We start from the raw sequence: 15,649 nt of genomic DNA, 5'->3' as shown, positions 1-15,649 counted from the left end.
TAACTAAGCAACCTCCCAAAATTTCTACACCTCTTGCGATGGTTTGACCCCTTTCCCTTTTAATAGTATAAATTCTATAAATTATCCTCAAAATAATTTCTCCTGCATCTTCCCCGTCTTACCTTAATGGCACATGTTAATTTATCGTTAATAGCTATATCCCACACCTCTTTATACCATTCTTCCATTTTGTATTCTGCTTGCCCCTTCCACTTCCTAGCTATAATAATTTGTGCAGCTGTCAATAATTTGTGAGCAGGACCTTCCTAGCCTGCGAACCTTCCACCCCATCGTAAATCGATAATAATGCTACCTCTGGACTTTTGGTCAGCTTTAACCCAGTGGTTTCTGTTATCTCCTTAAACACCCTTTACAAAAAATAATTGTACGTCTTTACACCTCCACCACATGTGAACACAATTCCCTGTTTCCTGGCATCGCCTCCAACATAACACCGAATATTCCTTGTTTATTTGATTTAATCTGACTGCTGTTAAATAGCATCTCCAAATTAATTTGTGATGTTCATCCGTTTCAATGAGTCTACTGTGAGCAGGGCTAATACTGGATGCAACTGCTTGTCAGTGTGGTGTAGTGGTTAGGAGCGGTGGACTCGTAATCTGGGGAACCGGGTTCGCTTCCCTGCTCCTCCACATGCAGCTGCTGGGTGACCTTGGGCTAGTCACACTTCTCTGAAGTCTCTCAGCCCCACTCACCTCACAGAGTGTTGTGGGGGAGGAAGGGAAAGGAGATTGTGAGCCGCTTTGAGACTCCTTAGGGTAATGATAAAGCGGGATATCAAATCCAAACTCCTCCTCCTCTTCTTCTTCTTCTTCTTCTTCTTCTTCTTCTTCTTCTTCTTCTTCTTGTCTCTAGCCCAAGTTTCCAATGTTCTCCATCAAGGTGACAAGTTTCCGTAAAGTTCGGAGCTTCAGTTTTTGTAGTAACGAGGATTAAATGAAGAGGCAGCTGAGAGCTTACCTTTTGGTTGTTCTCCAGATGGACACAGTTCTTGTCTGGATCCAGCTTCTGAACTCTGGATTGGATCCACTTTACACCAGAAGGAATCACACTTGCCGTTGGACGGGAACAAGGTGCCAGTGGTTTTGCTCCTGCCCCAACCAAAGTCCAGAGTGGCTGATAATAGTGCTTCTGAAAATATACATTTTTTAAAAAACCAGAAGCATTTTTACTTGGTATTATAGGTCAGGACATTAATAGGCATGATGTTAAATTGTTTTTATATGCAACAACTGCGATAAGGGTGTTGTTAGCCCAGAAATGGAAACAAGAAGAAATTCCGATGAAAGAAGAATGGCAGACGAAATTAATGGGCTATGCAGAATTGGACAAAATGACAGGAAGGATTCGAAACCTGCGGAACCAGAGATTTACAGAAGATTGGAAGAAGTATCTGAATTATTTGAAGAGCAACTGTAATCAACAAATTACGCTAGTAGGACTACAAGAAGTTTTGTAAGGAGAAATATACAAGTGTTACAAAGTAGAAAAAGATAGAGATATTGGTTATGAGTTTGAAATGTAATAGGGAAGATAAGAAATGCATACTGAGAAATTAGACTGGAAAATTTTCAGACAGGATTGATGGAAGTCAAAAATTTGAATAAGATGTAAAAGTATGTTTAATTACTGTTGAAAATGACATGTTAAAAAAACTAATAAAAATTATAATAAAAGAAATAAAAAATAAAATAGTGCTTCTGAAAAACAGGAGCAGAAGCCACATAGCCTGAGCACTGGAGGGACTTCTTTCAAAAGTCAGTTAAGCAGGTGTGATAAGAAAGGAGCATCTGTACCTCAGTCCTTAAATTGTAACATCTCCAATTAATAATCTTTAGTATGGGGGCTAGTGAACACCTGTCTTTAGCAGCCCACGGCTCAGAATAAACAATACGGGGTTACAGTAGGAATGCGGAAATCTGTCAATTTTTGTTCCTCTCTATTTCTCATTTTTCCACATTTCTACACTGCAAATTATGTTTCTTAGGTCCTTATAAAAATTCAGCAGCATTCAATGTGAATTTATCCTAAGATATACATTTGTATGCAACTTTGCCCATTATAAATTTTTGCAAAGCAAATTCCCCTCATGTTATTTTCACTAATACTGTCATATCTCGGATTACAGACGCTTTGGGTTGCATGATTTCGGGTTGCGCACCACGATGAACCCGGAAGTACCAGAATGGGTTACTTCTGGGTTTTGGTGCTTGCACATAAATGATAAATCATGCTTTGTGCATGCGCAGAAGACCAAATCACAACCCGCACTTGCGCAGACACGGCACTGTGGGTTGTGAACCTGCTTCCCACACGGATCACGTTCGCAACCCAAGCGTCCACTGTATGGGCATTTTTTATACATGCTTTATTCTAATGTACAGTGGTACCTCAGGTTAAGAACTTAATTCGTTCCGGAGGTCCGTTCTTAACCTGAAACTGTTCTTAACCTGAAGCACCACTTTAGCTAATGGGGCCTCCTGCTGCCGCTGCACCGCCGGAGCACGATTTCTGTTCTCATTCTGAAGCAAATTTCCTAAGCCGAGGTACTATTTCTGGCTTAGCGGAGTCTGTAACCTGAAGCGTATGTAACCTGAAGTGTATGTAACCCGAGGTACCACTATATGTAGTTTTGTACACAATACATGGCTGGAGAACAGCACAGCAAAATTCAGAGAAGTGCAAATTCTGATGGATTGCTGCGTTTTGGTTCTCACATGGTGCGAGTTACAATGATTTGTCTTTAAAAGTGTACTGAATCAAATGTCTCCCTTCTCCCTAGCCTACAGCTGAATGCGTGCTCCGACTCCATATAGGGCAGCTGCAGATTATGTTCACCACCTGGCGACAAATTTTAATATTTCAAAATGCGTAAACTCAGCCCAAGTCCTGGATGTTCTATTTCTAGATTAGAACAGCAACCCACATCCTGCCCGGTGAGTGATCTTTCCAGGTCAAGAAGAATTTGCTGTTCTAGATGCAATGCAAAAAGACAGGAATGTTGCAGCCCCCTAAGTATCAAAAATGAAGGCCAAAACTGAGACAATTTATACGTGGGTGAGCAGCATTCAATCCTATCCTGTTTAACAGGAGAACATCTTGTCTCAGGCAAAAATGATCTGAGGGTGACTCTCTCTGATTGCTTGCTTAAAGTCCTGCCATGGAGTGTTGTTCTTTAAAAATTTTAAATCATTTTTATTTGATTTTACAAAAGAAAAATTATAACAATACCAAATACATATCCGTATATAGAGATTTCTCTGAATCTCGAGACTCCCCCCCCATCCCAGGCATGGGTCCTATTGTCAACATTTCCAACTGTATTTTATTTCATTGTCTATATTTTATATCTGTCCATATTGTCCATCGTATTTGTTACACTACAAGTGTTATTAGAATCCTGCTAATGTTCTCATCTGCTTACAGTGGTCTCCTAAATAAATTATAGTGTTCTTCTTTTAATTTAAACGAGGCTTACAAACTTCGAACAGTAAATTTCTCTGCCAGCAGACCTAAAGGGTAAAGGTAAAGGGACCCCTGACCGTTAGGTCCAGTCGCGGACGACTCTGGGGTTGCGGTGCTCATCTCGCTTTATTGGCCGAGGGAGCCGGCATACAGCATACAGTCATGTGGCCAGCATGACTAAGTCGCTTCTGGCGAAGCAGAGCAGCGCACGGAAACGCCGTTTACCTTCCCGCCGGAGTGGTACCTATTTATCTACTCGCACTTTGACGTGCTTTCGAACCACTAGATTGGCAGGAGCAGGGACCGAGCAACGGGAGCTCACCCTGTTGCAGGGATTCGAACCGCCGACCTTCTGATAGGCAAGCCCCAGGCTCAGTGGTTTAACCCACAGCGCCACCCGCGTCCCAGCAGACCTAGCACCACCTAATTGAAATTATGCACATTGGTTTTATTTAGCAAATTTATATACACCCCGCCCCTGCTCAGTTGTGAGAGAGAACTTCTCAAGATTATTCTGTCCGGAATAACTGTGGGAGAGGAATGCGATGCATGGGAGGTAACTATTAATATTAGGAACTTGCTGCCCACTGGGATGGAGGCAGGAGAAGAGGGAGAGCCACATTTTTACCTCACTGGGCTCAACAACCGCCACATTGCCAGCTCCGACTTTTCGCTTCATCCGTGCACTCATGGAGACTCCACCGGTGCCTCCTCCTAGCACAAGCACCTCGTAGTAATCCTTCGAAGCAGACCTGGCTGTGGTGTGGAACTGGGACGATCTCATTTTCTGAACCCCCTGCCTCATCAAAGGCGCCCTGGGACGCACACCGGCACACGAAGACATGAATCCAACTGTTGCCATCTTGGGCCAGCCTCAAATCTGCGAAGCGATAAGGAGAGATGTGAGCGGTGAAAAGGAACGTTGGTTTACGTTACTGTTTGGGTACCGTCAGGGATCATGCTGAGGAGGGCTGCATTCCTCTTGATCCTGATCCTGAATCTTCCTAGGAGCAGGAAGACAGTACAGTGGTACCTCGGGTTAAGTATTTAATTCGTTCCAGAGGTCCGTTCTTAACCTGAAACTGTTCTTAACCTGAAGCACCACTTTCAACACCAGTCTTGAAAGACCTACACTGGCTCCCAGTACGTTTCCGAGCACAATTCAAAGTGTTGGTGCTGACCTTTAAAGCCCTAAATCGCCTTGGTCCAGTATACCTGAAGGAGCATCTCCACCCCCATCATTCAGCCCGGACACTGAGGTCCAGCGCCAATGGCCTTCTGGCAGTTCCCTCGCTGCGAGAAGCCAAGTTACAGGGAACCACGCAGAGGGCCTTCTCGGTAGTGGCACCCGCCCTGTGGAACGCCCTCCCACCAGATGTCAAAGAGAAAAACAACTACCAGACTTTTAGAAGACATCTGAAGGCAGCCCTGTTTAGGGAAGCTTTTAATGTTTAACAGACCATTGTATTTTAATATTTTGTTGGAAGCCACCCAAAGTGGCTGGGGAAACCCAGCCAGATGGGCGGGGTATAAATAAATTATTATTATTATTATTATTATTATTATTATTATTATTATTATTATTTAGCAAAGGGCTTATTACCTTCACATCTAAAGGGAGGGTGTTCCACATGGGCACCACTCTTGAGAAGGCCCTCTTCCTGGTTCCCTGTAACCTCACTTCTCGCAATGAGGGAACCGCCAGAAGGCCCTCGATGCTGGACCTCAGTGTCCGGGCTGAACGATGGGGGTGGAGACGCTCCTTCAGGTATACTGGGCCAAGGCCGTTTAGGGCTTTAAAAGTCAGCACCAACACTTTGAATTGTGCACGGAAACGTACTGGGAGCCAATGCAGATCTCTCAGAACCGGTGTTATGTGGTCCCGGTGGCCACTCCCAGTCACCAGTCTAGCTGCCGCATTCTGGATTAACTGCAGTTTCCGGGTCACCTTCAAAGATAGCCCCACGTAGAGCGCGTTGCAGGGAAGCCAATTCCCTGAAGCCTGACAGGTACCGCTCCTATCACAGGTTCTGTGGGTAGAGCCATGAGTGCGAGCTGCCCGAAGGCGCTATACAAACAGATGCTGATAACCTGGAATACTCAGGTGCCGTGTCAAAGGTCACATCCACAGTGTCCCTTTAAAGCAGTGGTTCTCAACCTGTGGGTCCCCAGATGTTGTTGGACTACAACTCCCATCATCCCTGAGCTCTGGCCTTGCTAGTTAGGGGTGATGGGAGTTGTAGTTCAACAACATCTGGGGACCCACAGGTTGAGAAAGGCTGCTTTAAAGAATCCTTGTACCACTTTAAGAGCCACGGCTTCCCCCCAAAGAATCCTGGGAAGTGTAGTTTGTTAAGTGGATTGGGCATTCTAACGCTATGAAAGGTGAACTACATTTCCCAGGATTCTTTCAGAATAAGCACTACACATTTATTTATTTTTGAAATAATTTTTATTTGATTTTACAAGTGTAGATTTATAACAATACCATATCCATATCCATATTTAGAGATTTCTCTGAAGCTCCAGACTTCCTGCCCTCCCCTCCATGGTTCCCATTGTCAACATTTTCAACTGCGTATTATTTTATAATCTATATTTTGTATGTGTCCACATTATTTGTTACATTACAAGTGTTATTAAAATCCTGCTAATGTTTTCATCTGCTTACAGTGGTCTCCTAAATAAATTATATATTTCCCCTCATTCTTTCTTGAAGTTTTTGCCTTCTTGGCTCCTGAGCCTTCCGGTCAGTTTTGCCATTTCAGCGTAGTCCAACAGCTTAGTTTGCCATTCTTCTCTGGTACTAGAAAGCACCACACATTTAAAGCAGCATCATACCACTTTCAGCAGTTCCTCCACCATCACCCAAATCCTGGTGAATTCTACAAATTCTCCTCAAAATCATTTCTCCTGCATCTTCCCCATCTTACCTTAATGGCACGTGTTAATTTATCGTTAATAGCTATATCCCACACCTCTTTATACCATTCTTCCATTTTGTATTCTGCTTGCCCCTTCCACTTCCTAGCTATAATAATTTGTGCAGCTGCCAATAAATTTGTAAGCAGGTCCTTCCTAGCCTGCGAACCTTCCACCCCATCATAAATTGATAATAATGCTAAGGTAAAGGGACCCCTGACCATTAGGTCCAGTCGTGACCGACTCTGGGGTTGCAGCGCTCATCTCGCTTTACTGGCCGAGGAGCCGGCGTACAGCTTCCAGGTCATGTGGCCAGCATGACTAAGCCGCTTCTGGCGAACCAGAGCAGCGCATGGAAACACCGTTTACCTTCCCGCCGGAGCGGTACCTATTTATCTACTTGCACTTTGACGTGCTTTCGAACTGCTAGGTGGGCAGGAGCTGAGACCGAGCAACAGGAGCTCACCCCATTGCGGGGATTCGAACCGCCGACCTTCTGATCGGCAAGTGCTAGTCTCTGTGGTTTAACCCACAGCACCACCCATAATGCTACCTCTGGACTTTTGGTCAGCTTTAACCCAGTGATTTATGTTATCTCCTTAAACACCCTCCCCACCCCCCAAATGTACGTATTTCCATCCCCACATGTGAACATAATTTTATACACTTCTGTCGCATTCCCCCTCCTTTACTCATCTTTTTCTAAACTAAAAAGTCCCGAATGTCGAAACTTTTCCTCCCGGGGAGTTGCTCCCTATTATTCTATTTTCCCTTGACTTCTCCTGACAGGAGGAAGTTGGGGAAAGTGGATGACGTTCAGTGAAATTTCGCAAGGCTGCTATATTTGATATACACAGAGCGCTCATGTTGTACTCAGGACAAATGACTCAGCTCTTTCAACTGTTTCCTTCTCCTTTCCAGACCCAGGCTTTGCAAAGAGATCTTTTGCCACCTCGCATCCACCCTCCTGAATTTAATCCCTTAAAAGTTGGGGGCAAAGAGACTATCTGGTGGCTAAAACAAGAGTTGTGGCACCTTAAAGGCTCCCCAAATTTATTATGCCTGAAGCTTTTGTGGACTGCAGTCGGCTTCATTAGTTGTATCGGATGAAGGAAGTAGATTGTGTTGTTTTTGCTGGAAAAACCCAGCGCGATGTTTAAGAGGCCATTAGTTCGGATCAATTCTGGATAAGCCGCAAAATAAACAACTTTAGCAGCACTAATGAGCCAAACTTAATGGAATGGCAGCAAATCTATGCATTTAAACCAGGGTTGGGGCTGGGCGAGGGATCCAATTTTCAGATTGGGAAAGGTTATGGAAAACTGACTTACATTTTTTGGCATGCTGTACAGTGAAAGAAATGAAAATGATGTGCAGATGGTATTTGACACCTAGTAAACTAGCAAAAATGTATAAGACAGGTACAAATATCTGCTGGATACGTAAAGAAAAGAAGGCACCTCTTACCATATGTGGTGGAAGTGTAAGGTTAAAAAAAGCATTCTGGGAAATGATATATAATGAGTTGAAATTAATGTCTAAACTAACTTTTATTTTAAAAAACAATAACCAGAGGCTTTTCTATTAGGAATTGTAGGTGCTGATATTCCAAAGGAGAAGAAAAGACGTTTTATGTATGTGACAACAGCCACACGGATGATACTAGCCCAGAGATGGAAAGATGATAAAGTCCCTACCAGGGAAGAATGGCAAATTAAACTATTGGACTACACCGAAATGGCGAAACTGACCAGAGAGCTCAGGAACCATGAAGACCAAAACTTCAAAAAGAATTGGAAAAAATTATAATTTATCTTGGATGAAAACATTAGCAGGATTGCAATAACACTTATAATGTAGTAAATATTATGGACAAAATGGAGTGACTTAAAATATGGACTGTTGGAAAATATGCAGTAGAAAAGGTTAATAATAGGACCCATGGAAGGAAAGGTGGGAAGTCTAGAGATTCGAAGGAATCTTTAAATGTAGATGTGTATGGTTGTATTGTTTATAATTTAATACTTGTGAAATCAAATAAATTAAAAAATAAATAAATCCCGCATTGCAGGGGGATTGACTAGATGAGGCTCAAGGTCCTTTCCAACTCTACAATTCTATGATTCTATGAGACTGAAGCCATTTTGACCAGATTACTGAACAGAGGGGAAATGTCCTTTGGCTGGGTGCTGATTTGAACATGGATGCCGCTCGCTGATGGAAAATATATATATTTTACTTTTCTTCACCCATCTCATTAGAACAGCAAGGCCATGGTTATGGGAAACCAAGTGCTTTGTATGTGCTTTGATTTGCAGAATGCACACACATTTTTTTATTATTATTATTAGGTGGTCTGCTGAGACTTCTCAGTGATTTTAAAGTGGTCCCCCCAAAAGGGAGACCACTGTGTTAGAGGGTATAAAACTATGGCTGGACTCGCTGTTCGAAGGTCAAGAATTAAAATTAACTTTTGCACTAGTTTTATAGTTAGACAGCAATAAAAGCACAATCCTTTCTCCCCTTTTGGCAGTGGTAGCATAAACGTATAAACCAACAGCATATGCTCCATATCTCCATCATTGCCCTGTAAATAAAGCTCTTGCTATCAAACTCGTGCTCAGTGAAAAGGGGATGACTGCAAGTTTCTCCACCAGGCTCTGTGGCTTAATGATTAAACAGCAGCTTCCTTCAAATTGTAAAAAAGTGGTGCAAAGCACGCAATATAATCCCCACAGTCCTCTGTGTGCAACAGTTCAGTAGACCCAAGAGCAGCTGTCCCAAGAGTGATTGCAACAGAGAAAACATCTGATGCCCACCTGGATTTTATAGAGTGCAAAATGCTGTCCACTGCCAGCAGCATCTTGTGGACTAGAAACTTGAACGGACTTATTCTACTTGGCTGCTTTTTTTTGGTAATAATTTTTATTAGTTTTCAATTACAATAATCCAATCATAGCCTCATTATATCAATGTCAAATTATAATACAAGTTACAGGTAGGTAGCCATGCTGGTCTGCCGTAGTCGAAACAAAATAATAAAGAAATTCCTTCCAGTAGCACCTTAGAGACTAACTAAGTTTGTTCTTGGTATGAGCTTTTGTGTGCATGCACATGAGAGCTCGTACCAAGAACAAACTTAGTTGGTCTCTAAGGTGCTACAGGAAAGAATTTTTTTAAATTAAATTATAATACAGTTCCTAATATCAATCATTCAAACACCAAATTATATAATTTAGATGCCCCCCCTCCAGCATCCTAGAATTTATGGTTTGACAATTTGCTTTATTTCTGCATTCCAAAATCTTATTGATCTCAATTACATTCCAGTCATCATAGTAATCCCTTATACAACAGCTGCAATATTTATAACTTCTTTTCGTGGTGACACATTAAATGGTTTATAAGTCTACAAGTGAAGATCTCATACTGTATCCTTGTTCTTCCTGTGTGTGACATTTATTCTGTCCATATTGTTTCTTCCTGTCCTTGTAAAATATTACGGCTATCTTTTACCAGTTGTTGCTCCTATACGTCATGCCTTGCGCGGAGCTGATGTCCCAATGTTATGCCAAAATTACTTGGCTGCTTTTTGACAAAAATCCAGCAGGTGGATATGGAACAACTGATTGGTTCAAAATTGGGAAAGGAGTATGACAAGGCTGTATATTGTCTCCCTGCTTATTTAACTTATATGCAGAATTCATCATGCGAAAGGCTGGGCTGGATGAATCCCTAGCCGGAATTAAGATTGCTGGAAGAAATATCAACAACCTCAGATATGCAGATGACACAACCTTGATGGCAGAAAGTGAGGAGGAATTAAAGAACCTTTTAATGAGGGTGAAAGAGGAGAGCACAAAATATGGTCTGAAGCTCAACATAAAAAACCCCGAAGATCATGGCCACTGGTCCCATCACCTCCTGGCAAACAGAAGGGAAAGAAATGGAGGCAGTGAGAGATTTTACTTTCTTGGGCTCCATGATCACTGATGGTGACAGCAGCCACGAAATTAAAAGACGCCTGCTTCTTGGGAGAAAAGCAATGACAAACCTAGACAGCATCTTAAAAAGCAGAGACATCACCTTGCCAACAAAGGTCTGTATAGTTAAAGCTATGGATTTCCCAGTAGTGATGTATGGAAGTGAGAGCTGGACCATCAAGAAGGCTGATCGCCGAAGAATTGATGCTTTTGAAGTATGGTGCTGGAGGAGACTCTTGAGAGCCCCATGGACTGCAAGAAGATCAAACCTATCCATTCTGAAGGAAATCAGCCCTGAGTGCTCACTGGAAGGACAGATCCTGAAGCTGAGGCTCTAATACTTTGGCCACCTCATGAGAAGAGAAGACTCCTTGGAAAAGACCCTGATGTTGGGAAAGATGGAGGGCACAAGGAGAAGGGGACTACAGAGGACGAGATGGTTGGACAGTGTTCTCGGAGCTACCAGCATGAGTTTGACCAAACTGCGGGAGGCAGTGGAAGACAGGAGTGCCTGGCGTGCTCTGGTCCATGGGGTCACAAAGAGTCGGACACGACTAAACGACTAAACAACAACAACAACACCTTTTCTCAGCATGAAACTGGAGTGAGGGAGAACCTATGCTCTGCACTACGGCACAACATGCGATAGCAGACAGATGGTGAAAATCAGGAAAACTTGGCCTTCTAGTTCATCCCACCCCTACAGACCATAATGGTGATATGTTTAGTTTGGAAGAATTATGGCTGCAGAGACAGCAGCCAGAGGTCAGGTAAACACACATATAAAAGCGTCTTCTGGACGGTGAGAATGTTTGATGTAAAGCAGAGACGTTGTCCTCCAAGGTCTTGTTTATGCTACATACAGCCCAGCTCAATGCCAAGTAAGCAAAAGGCTGCAATTTACTACTGAGCAATACAGAGCTGAAGTTGACTCCTGTTAGGGGCTGGAGCTATTTGGCAGGGATTGGGGACCATCTCGGCTGCCTCTTAGTGCAGACCCAGGCCATCGAGCCTGAACTTACATCTACTTCTTTGGCGATCACTCGTAGCCGAGTAAGATTGTCTTCCATAAACATAGTTTTAACTGTGAGTCTGTAAGTGACTGTGGAGGCCAATTCTGGATCCACACATCCTTCGACAGTGGGGACGTAGGTTTCGGGCGGGAGTTGATCACGGTCAGGGCCGGATTTAGGTTTGATGAGGCCCTAAGCTACTGAAGGTAATGCAGCCCCTTTATATGTCCAGCTGTCCTTTGTCAACAACAAATTGTTGCTGTTTTTTGTGTTGAATATATGCTATGTGGTATTTTATGGACATAGGTAAAGGTATCCCTGACCATTAGGTCCAGTTGTGGCCGACTCTGGGGTTGCGGCGCTCACCTCGCTTTACTGGCCAAGGGAGCCAGTATACAGCTTCCGGGTTTATGTGGCCAGCATGACTAAGCCGCTTCTGGCGAACCAGAGCAGCGCACGGAAACGCTGTTTACCTTCCCGCCGGAGCGGTACCTATTTATCTACTTGCACTTTGACATGCTTTCGAACTGCTAGGTTGGCAGGAGCAGGGACCGAGCGACGGGAGCTCACCCCATTGCGGGGATTCGAACTGCCAACCTTGTGATCGGCAAGTCCTAGGCTCTGTGGTTTAACCCACAGCGCCACCCGCATCCCTAGTTTATGGACCTAGGAGGTATCTAAAGCCATTTGCACATAACAAAATATGCAGGGGCGTCTTACCCATAGAGGCTAGTGGCGCGGGGCGCTGAGGTTCCCGCACCCCTTTCCTAAAAGCTGCCTATCTGCCCTTTTCTTGCACAAGAAAAGCTTTTCCTGCCGCAGGGAAGGGCAGAACAGAAGTTGATGTAAGCTTATATTTGATTATCCAAGGCCAACAGTCCTAAGTTTGTTTATTTAGCATCCATGCCACACCCTGGGGCTTCAATAAACCATTCAGCGGCAGTCCTGTACACATTTCCTTACAGAGGAAGTGCCTTGCACCAGGCTCCATCAAGCCCAGCAGTGCCTACTCGGGCTGGCAGCAACAATCCTATCACCTGCCACTTTATCCTTTTCACGAGAGATGCCAGGAATTGAACCCAGAACCTTCCCTATACAAAGCACAAATCTGCCACTAAGCTACAGCTCTTTCGGAAGGTGTGCAATGCAATTTGACTGTAAAAGTCAATAGACACTGACTTCTAGGGTTATCACCACTTTCTGAAAGGAATGCTATATTATTATTATTATTTTTTAAAAAGGGTAGTAAAGGCAGCAATTCAAGCAGCACAGCCTTCCCCATTACAGTGGTACCTCAGGTTACATACGCTTCAGGTTACATACGCTTCAGGTTACAGACTCCACTAAGCCAGAAATATTACCTCAGGTTAAGAACTTTGCTTCTGTAAATATTTCTGTATTTATTCGTACAGTGGTACCTTTGGTTGCGCGCGTGATCCGTTCCGGAGCTCCAGTCGGATCCCGAGGAATTCGCAACCGGAGGTGCCTGTTCTGCGCATGTGCACGGTGCAGTAGAGCGCTTCTGCGCATGCGCACGGGGCAAAAGCCGGAAAAATACTTGCGGGTTTGCCTTGTTCACATTCTGAAGGATATGCAAACAGAGGTGTGCATATCCAGAGGTACCACTGTATACCGCTTGAGGCCAGTAAGCACTTTGCAAATCTAAAAACCAATCTTGTTGGCATCCGTCGGTCTCGAAAGTCAACAGAGTGCTGCTCCAGGGGCGAAGTCAAACCGCTGTGTAGGTGTAGGGAGCCCCAAACTGACCTCCCCGGGGCGCAAGCCTGGGCAGTGTGTGGAGATCCTGGGCTGCCCAGACAACAAGACCCCCCTCTCAGCCTCACTGATGTGGTTCAAAGGAAAACAGAGCAATATGTTTGGTACCAGCTTGGCTGAAGGAGTTGCCAGAAGAAGAAGAAGAAGAAGAAGAAGAAGAAGAAGAAGAAGAAGAAGAAGAAGAGGAGGAGGAGGAGGAGGAGGAGGAGGAGGAGGAGGAGTTTGGATTTGATATCCTGCTTTATCACTAAAGGAGCTAACATTCTCCTTTTCCTTCCTCCCCCACAACAAACACTCTGTGAGGTGAGTGAGGCTGAGAGACTTCAGAGAAGTGTGACTAGCCCAAGGTCACCCAGCAGCTGCATGTGGAGGAGCGGAGACGCGAACCCGGTTCACCAGATTACGAGTCCACCGCTCTTAACCACTACACCACACTGGCGTACAAGGCAGCATCCACCTGTCTTAGGGACTCCACTCTGGATTTGTGTAGGGTTGACTCTGCAGCCTTTTTCTTTTCCCAAATACAGTGGTACCTCGGGTTACAGATGCTCCAGGTTACATACGCTCCAGGTTACAGATTCCGCTAACCCAGAAATAGTACCTTGGGTTGAGAACTTTGCTTCAGGATGAGAACCGAAATCGTGTTTTGGTGGCGCGGCGGCAACCGGAGGCCCCATTAGCTAAAGTGGTGCTTCAGGTTAAGAACAGTTTCAGGTTAAGAACGGACTTTTGGAAGGAATTAAGTTCTTAACCCGAGGTACCACTGTACTAATACCAATACCAATACTAATAATAGATATCAAATGATGTGAAACTGCAGGTAAAATGTGGCCTCTTAGAAGTCACAACCGTTTCCAGTCACCCAGGAAAGAAAGCTTCTCCTAACATGGAGCCTCGCTGTGTCAAATACACACATCCCCGAAATAAAACAAAAATGAAACGAACCCGCCCCCCCCATACATGAGAAATATTGCTCTCATTAACTATTAACCAACAAAATCTCATAAAATTGAATATGATTTTATTTTACTCTGTGAACACCATGTAGTAGCTTACTGGGCTGCAGCCAAATCTCCACATGCTCAGAAACACTCTCTTCTGTCCCATTTGTCAGGAAGGAAGCCAGTTATTCCCGTTATTCCAGTTATTCCTGAACTCCCATCATCCCTGACCAGTGGCCCTGCTGCCTGGGCTTGATGGGAGCCCCAGTTCCCCCCACCTCTGATCCCAAGCCGAAAATCCTCTTGCCCTGCTGCTCCTCATTTCCCTCCAAACCCCTCAAACTCCCCCGGTGGAGTTTTGCTGGTGGAAAAAAATGATCTGGCGACGGGCGGAGCTTCACCGGTTGAATTTCCACCTGGCGCAGCTGTTAAAAGCGCAGAGGGGGAAAAGGAACGCTGGAAGGAAGGAAGAAAGAAAGAAAGAAAGAAAGAAAGAAAGAAAGAAAGAAAGAAAGAAAGAAAGAGGCAGCTTCAACCCTGATCCCCCCAGGAAAGGAAACTCACCGGCCAGAGAGAGAGAAACCGACCTCCCAAGTTCTGCTCTCCTTAATTTCAGGGCTGATGGCCGATGGCTGCGCAGCCTCCGCCCGCCTGTTGCGCAAGAGCTGCTTTTTCGCCTATCAGAGGGAAGAGTCCGGAGGGGCCGGGCGGAGGCCGGGGCTGAAGGCAAACAAACGCCGCTCCCTCTCCGGATCACACTTGCGCCCCGGCATGATGTTTCCCTGCGCAATCAATTCTCGGCGCTCCAGAAACGCCGGTGCGCTTAGGTGGTTTTAGACTCTGGACTGCATGGAGTTATCTGTAAACACACGCACCCTCTTTTATTGGCTGGCAATAAGTTGTACCCAACTCAGTTTTACTCAAGAGTAAGCCCATTGGAATTAACACAGTTCGCGTAGAATCGTGGAAATGGAAGGGATCCCGTGCGGTCATCTGGCAACCCGGTGCAAAGCAGGAATCACAGCTAAAGGAGGAGACCGGAAGAATAAGAAATCTAGATAACTCTCTCTATATATATTTCCATGTATATATATATGGAAATATATATATATATATGGAAATGGTTTGTTGAATGTTTACAGATAAATTGTAAGCAGATGAAAACATTGGCAGGATTATTGCAATAACCTGCAGTTTTATAAGAGTATATATTTATAGGAGATGAATAAATGAGCAAACTAAGTTAATTTGGATATGCAGAAGATATTAAAAATAATTTTAAGGAACCGCAGAAAGAGGGGGAAGGAAGTCAACTTTTGAATGTCAAAATGATGGTAAAATCCGTGAAATGTGTAGAATTAGTGAAATGTATAAAATTGAAAAGTATAAAATAAATAGATAAATAAATAAATAAGAGTATTTTGTAACGATTTACTTGATTTAGAGGGGCAGCTGCCCTCCCTGCCCCCCCCAGTTACGCCCATGGGAGGCAGCAGTTAGGAGTTAGAAGTTACCAGTCTCTGCAACC

The 15,649-nt window shown here is 44.2% G+C and overlaps 1 protein-coding gene across 2 annotated transcripts in view; it reads right to left on the bottom strand.

Moving 5' to 3' along the window:
- SQOR (sulfide quinone oxidoreductase) overlaps positions 1 to 14,929 on the bottom strand; it is a 30,377-nt gene extending 15,448 nt beyond the window's left edge. Inside the window, exons 1-3 of one of the 2 annotated variants that reach the window (XM_083586810.1) lie at positions 14,686 to 14,929; positions 4,115 to 4,366; positions 982 to 1,152 (exon numbers count right to left, since the gene is read on the bottom strand). In XM_083586810.1, coding sequence (XP_083442936.1) covers positions 982 to 1,152; positions 4,115 to 4,348 — 405 coding nt within the window. In that variant the 5' untranslated portion in view covers positions 4,349 to 4,366; positions 14,686 to 14,929. Of the gene's footprint in view, positions 1 to 981; positions 1,153 to 4,114; positions 4,367 to 14,236; positions 14,292 to 14,685 lie in introns of those variants that run through there. The other variant, XM_083586811.1, reaches the window with a different exon arrangement.
- Between the last annotated feature and the right edge of the window lie 720 nt (positions 14,930 to 15,649).

This window comes from Podarcis filfolensis, assembly GCF_964270895.1.
Source record: "Podarcis filfolensis genome assembly, chromosome: 14".
Lineage (NCBI taxonomy): Eukaryota > Metazoa > Chordata > Lepidosauria > Squamata > Lacertidae > Podarcis > Podarcis filfolensis.
Note: the sequence above shows the minus strand (reverse complement) of the source record. Positions and strands in the feature narration are given on the sequence as shown.